General features: G+C 48.9%; 3 protein-coding genes across 3 annotated transcripts, besides 8 other annotated features; all 3 read right to left on the bottom strand.

Moving 5' to 3' along the window:
* Nucleotides 1–797: a sequence feature (heterozygous, non-Esmeraldo-like haplotype).
* Tc00.1047053510253.29 (hypothetical protein, conserved) lies at nt 1–840 on the bottom strand (the record flags this gene model as incomplete). The annotated part of the gene is made up of 1 exon (XM_799259.1): nt 1–840. A coding segment is annotated over one exon (840 nt), but the record flags the coding sequence as incomplete, so codon positions are not given.
* Nucleotides 798–2147: a sequence feature (haploid, Esmeraldo-like haplotype).
* Nucleotides 1187–3634, bottom strand: Tc00.1047053510253.20 (hypothetical protein, conserved; the record flags this gene model as incomplete). Its single annotated transcript, XM_799258.1, has 1 exon — nt 1187–3634. One exon carries the CDS (start codon nt 3632–3634, stop codon nt 1187–1189), a length of 2448 nt encoding a protein of 815 aa, XP_804351.1.
* Nucleotides 2148–3035: a sequence feature (heterozygous, Esmeraldo-like haplotype).
* Nucleotides 3036–3855: a sequence feature (areas merged during assembly that could not be assigned to a particular haplotype. This can correspond to areas where the two haplotypes were merged or to regions with more than two copies in the genome that were merged during assembly.).
* Nucleotides 3667–3707: a microsatellite.
* Nucleotides 3856–5746: a sequence feature (heterozygous, Esmeraldo-like haplotype).
* Nucleotides 3942–3977: a microsatellite.
* Nucleotides 4262–4288: a microsatellite.
* On the bottom strand, nt 4430–5746 carry Tc00.1047053510253.10 (hypothetical protein, conserved; the record flags this gene model as incomplete). Its single annotated transcript, XM_799257.1, has 1 exon — nt 4430–5746. A coding segment is annotated over one exon (1317 nt), but the record flags the coding sequence as incomplete, so codon positions are not given.

Raw genomic sequence — 5746 nt, 5'->3', positions numbered from 1 at the left:
AGGGGTTATCTGATCCCGCAGCGCTGGTGTGGAAAGAATCAGATGACACAACTTCCCTGAACGCATGGTATTCGCAGCCTCCGTTATTGTCTTCACCGTCACCGCCGTTGGATGAATCTCACGTGAAACCATAAATTTTGTGATCACATCAACTGCCTCGCGCTGACGTCCTTGCCGGCTCAGTATCCCCAAAGTGATGTTCACCGAGGCGGCATTGGGGTGATGCATGGACAAAAGCGTTTGAAGCGCCCGCGTCCACGAGGATCGACTTTTTGGACTGCGATAAATATGAAGGAGCTCCTCGTTGTTCGTCAACGCCGCAGCATCAGCCGCAGTATCCCCGCCGCGCGTTTCCTCCAAGGAAGGGCGCTGCCGGTTCTGGAGATCATCACGGCGCATCTCGCAAGCAAGCCTCACCCAAGGCTCCTGCTGAGATGCGGGAATGTGCGGAACGACGCAACGCTCAAAGGACTCTGCAAGTCTCACCACCTCGGACTGGAGAGTGGAGCGCTGCTCGCTGCCGTGCTTCTCAAGACAAATCTGGCCATCCTGCAACAATTGGCACGCCTCGCTCCAGCCGTTGGCATCTGTCATCGCCGCCAGCATCGCCAGCAGCCTCGCGGAGAGACGCTGAGGGCACACGCTCGCTGCATCACTCATAACGACGTGCTTCGCCTCTCGCCACTTGCCGGCCTGTACCAACATGCGTGTCAAAAGCAATGTATGCGACCCCGACACGGCGACGTCCTCAACTGCGGTGGTGCGCCACACGGCAAGTGCGGATTCCCACGCGCCACTTGCAGCGCTTGCCTCAAGAAATTTCATCAGCACATCTCGCATTGCTCCCCAATAACGACAGCCGCTCAGTACAATTTCACCATCTCCGCCAGAACAAAAAAGGAGGAGGCGGTGAAAAGCCAGGGTCTCAACACACACAGAAAGAGATAAGAAAAAAAAGAAACATCGCCCAGCATGGCATAAAAGAACGGCTCCAACCCAACGCCGGCCATGCAAACCGCAAAATCCATTCTTGCCACAATAAACTAAAACAACAACAACAAGAAAAAAAAGCAGATAACATTACAAATGAATAATTAAAGATAAAATGTCGGCTAAATGAAAGGGTAAATGCGTTTTTTTGTAGAAATGGAGAACAAGCAAGGAAAGAGAGAAGAATATGGCTGCTTCAGTACTCTCCCCTTGAACTAATGTGCAAACATGGACGTTCCACCAGCATATGAAAGAAAAACGCCACGAGAAGTGTTAACCCCATGTACCCAAATCCCTGCACAATAAACAAGGAAAAACTCATTGTGATCACATCATAACTGCTGGCGTTGCCAAATCCTATCACAACGGGTGCCGCCAGGTAGGCAACCAACACCAACCTTGAGGGACCGCACCACAAGCGGTGTGTGAGAACGCCGCGTATTATGCCGCCGTACCCAAACAGAAGCGGCAGCGCCAAGAGACACAATGCAATGCTCCATGGGAAAAGGATAAGCGATTCATACACCTTCACATCGACACCCATGTTCCAACCAATTTCATCATCGCGATGAATGAACCACACGCTAATGACACAGGAAAATGTGATGGCAAGGCCACTCCACACAATAAGAACCCGCATATGTCGCATTTGCAATCGTTCCAAAAGCCAGTAACTCACTCTATCCTCCGCGACAGCCTCTTCTTGAATGCGATGCATCATTAATAAGATACCCGGACCAAACATGCGCAGCATCTCTGCACGTTGTCGCAGAGCCTTGTACAAATAATAGAGCATTGCCCCAACACAAAAGGGAATAAACATAAGATGCGGGTGTTGATACACGGACCCCACAGACAAGGCGTGATGGGAGACGGCACCAGTACCCAACAACACGCTTTTCCGACGCGATATCTCAAAATAACGCAAAACCGCACTTCCAGCCATTGCAAGAGCGAGTAACGAAAAAAACAGACGGTGATGCAAATGCTTCCCGAGAAAGTAAATCATCGGTGCCAATGCCACCAGCTGAAATTCAAGCGCCACGTAATAAGACCATGGGAAGCAACGCTCATTTTCCTCAACGGGAAGAAAATTATTGACAAGAAGTAAATTTGTCCACCAGTATTTCATGCAGTTTCCATAGAACGCGGGTGATTGGGAAAAAAGTCTCCAAAAGGGTCCATTGCCAAAGCCGGACACAGCGTTTGGTAAAAGCATGAATATGGCAAACGAAATGGGGATGACGCGTACAAAGCGGGCAATGAGATACTTGGCATACCACAACATACATTCAGCCAACAACTGACGACATGTACGCTTTGATGCCCTCACGCGAGCGGTGGGTGAACTCATAAGTAACTCCTCAGAGACATGAAGGCGATGCAACGCCAGAAAGCCAGCAATGGTGAGAAAGGTTCCAACAGCAAAAGCAGCAAATGCTTCCTTCCCAAGAAAGGCATAAATAAAGTTAACTGGAGGTGAACCTATATTATCCATGGTGGGAATCTGCTGGGAATACCAAAAAGAGCTAAACAACATAATCCACATCCACGCAATTACCCGCCAGCTGTTGAATAAATTTAGATTCACCTCGGACTTTGGATAATAGCGCCACTTACGGAAACTGTTAATTAGTGACAGACACAATACGGTGCGATTCAGAAATGAACGAAAGTTGGGCACATCTGGGATCTCCGCCAGAAATTTCTGCACTCGTCGGTGCGACCAGAGCAATTCCGTGTTGAATTCCGGAAGAATGCCCGCCCCTCGCAAAGAGTCGCGTTCACCCGAGCGCGCTCCTTTTTTGGTCGACACCACTTCTTCGCCTGTTCGAGCCTCTTTATACCTGACGAAGGATCCAAAATGTGTCTTTTTTTTTGGAGATGTGGCGCTTTCATCCTCCGTCTCTCCCATGCGAGGTGAGTGTGCGGGCTCAATTTGCCTGCCAGCCTCATCCGCCTCAGACTGCTCCACAGCAACAAGTAGTGGTTGGGTGATCGCTGTAACGCTGGCGGAAAAACTACCCTTTTGTTTCTCTGTGACTTTCTTCTCCGTGGTGCACCGTAAATCTTCTCCATGACGCCTCGGACTTGACTCGTTGGTTTTACTTTGGTTCTCCAACAAAACCACATTGGGTGGCTGCAACACCCGCACAACAGCACCATCGGCTCCCATCATCACCACTTCGAATGGGATGCTACGTGCTGTGATGCTCCAGTAGTAGTCATAGAGCGTTGCCAGCACCACGAGCAGAATGATGAACCCTATGATCGCCCAGGAAACAATATTGTGTACATTTAGCTCCAAAAAGGAAGAAGAACGAGGGGCACAATTGATATATTGTTCCAAACGATCCATTACCTGTGACGTGTTCATACCATCACCATGCATGAGTTTACTATAGTTAAAAGTTCCGTTTAGCATGGGATCTAAAACCACTTGCCGCGCAATGTCCAGCAGCGTGCATGTAGAAGGCAGACAATAGCCGAGAAGACGTGAGTTGCCCCACCTGACCCTTGTGGGGAAGAGCACGCAATACTGCACCCCATTCTCATCGGGGCAGCCGCTGTAGCTACCCAACATGCCAGGAATACCACCCGAGGCACGAAACATCAGCTCTGTTTGGTTACAAAATGGAAGCATCGTTATTGACTAACGCAACGACTAGAATCAGCACTACTACCACCACCACCACTACTACTACTACTACTAATACACCTTCTTCAGAGAGGGAGGTAAATAATACTTTTCTGGAACAGACCGCAAACACAGGCTACAGAAACAGATCCACACAGATGGCATGTATGTTGTCTCTTCTTTCTCCTCACAAGTATGAGGCCTAAAGCCCACAAACAACAAACAACATGATACAAGAAGAAAGAATTGTTCATGCTCATCTATATCTTTTGTAACACACACCACACACGTATGGTACAGAGATGCGGAGAAGTATATATATATATATATATATATATATATATATATACCAACGGAGAAAGAGAGAAAAAAATAAAATAATAAACTCACTGAAATACACGAGCAAAAAAAAAAAAAAGAAGAGAATCCTTTCGTTTTGTAATGTACGTGTGTTTGTGTCCATTCACGCTGTCAATGCTCTATATGGAGGGATGCCAACAAGGCGTGCTCAGATTGGCAAGCAATCGATCCAACGTGGAACTAAAATTTATGTATGAGAGAGAGCCATCATGCCGTTTTGTGGGGGAAGAAGAAATAATTGAGCGGCATTAATCACTCTTCATTCCCATCAAAAAATAAATAAATAAATAAAAAATGAATCATAATAATCCTATTTTGACAGAAATGATGAAATCAAACGGGCCATATGTTGCTTTTGCTCCTTTTCTCTTTTTCTCCCTTTATTTTTTTATTGCATTTGACCTTCCCTCCTCTTCTCTTCTATGGAAATTTGCAGTGAAATTACTCCTGTGTGATCGTAACAACATCGCCGTCCTGCAGGTTGTAGTGCGCCAGTGGGTGGCGATCCATCAGACATGAGCCGTGGGCCCGCAACACACATCGTGTCAGGGGAATCATTGTTTTATGCTGAACAAGAGCACGCAGTTTAAGCACCTTCTCACTGGATGGCAGACGCACCTCCCAGCGGAAGCCCTTTTCCTTGTACACCATCACAAGACGTACAGCTTCATCCCGCGCAATGATGATTACTTCCGGTGCGGCGACCTCATTTCCCCCGAGGCCGAGTTCGGTGGAGCCCAACCGGCACTTTGGGTCAAGCGCCACATTCCCAGCCCGCCACTCCTGGCACGCCGCACGGATCCCTGTACTATTCTGCACCATAACCATCACGTCAAAGATGGTGTCATTAACATGCGCCGTCACGCTAAACGCCTTGTTGCTGTGCTGGACCCGGGCGATAAATGTACGCCAAACGCTTTCATCGTGTGGTACCGTCTTTTGGGTCGTTGCTGTTGTTATTGCCGCTGCCGGTGTCGCGGCGGTAGTAGAAGTAGAAGCAGAGACAGGGGCAGCACCAGAGGTGCTAACAGTTGTCGCTGCAGTTGGGGCGCGTGCCTTCGCATTGGGCTCCCCATCCGCTTTTAGCAGCGTTAATGTCGGGTTGAGTTGCGGTGCCACGTCACCACCACGGCCGGAGCGTTCCCCACTCACCGTGACAGGCACCCCAAAGGCGTACCACATCGCATAATTGTGAATGAAATACCGCACAAAGTCATCAAAAATGACATATGTGGTGTCACCAAAGATGTCCACCACACGGCGCCGCAACTCCATTTCCGGCATTTCAATTGTATGCTCAATGAGCGAGTGTTCAAGCATAAAAATGACGTCATCCCTTGCAATGGCGTGTTCCATGTCACGACGGAGTGCAAAGAAACAGAAACGTGCAGCCTCCAGCGGCGTCATGCCCTTCACGTGAAACGCGCACGTAACTAGAAACTGCATTAGCTCCTGTGGAGAAAATCCGGATGATTTCTGGTTAAAGAAAACCGATACAACACGCGCCACACCAGGATCAAGTGTAGCGCGTCCCATTATGACATCCAACAAGTGTCGTACATGCTCCATGGAAGGATTTGCCTCCACGATACAGTCTCGCCTCCACCGCCGCTCATTTGCCCGCGCAATATGTTGGTCGGACTCCCAAAATATAGGCTGGTAAGCCCCAGATGGAACATCTGGTGGCGGTCGACCCCAATCCCTCGCAACATGTGCGTACTGCGCCTGATGCGCCGGATCGTTAATGAGACTGCAGCG

This window comes from Trypanosoma cruzi, genomic scaffold (assembly GCF_000209065.1).
Source record: "Trypanosoma cruzi strain CL Brener 1047053516695 genomic scaffold, whole genome shotgun sequence".
Lineage (NCBI taxonomy): Eukaryota > Euglenozoa > Kinetoplastea > Trypanosomatida > Trypanosomatidae > Trypanosoma > Trypanosoma cruzi.
The sequence above is the reverse complement of the archived record's forward strand: the minus strand, read 5'-3'. Positions and strand labels throughout refer to the sequence as shown.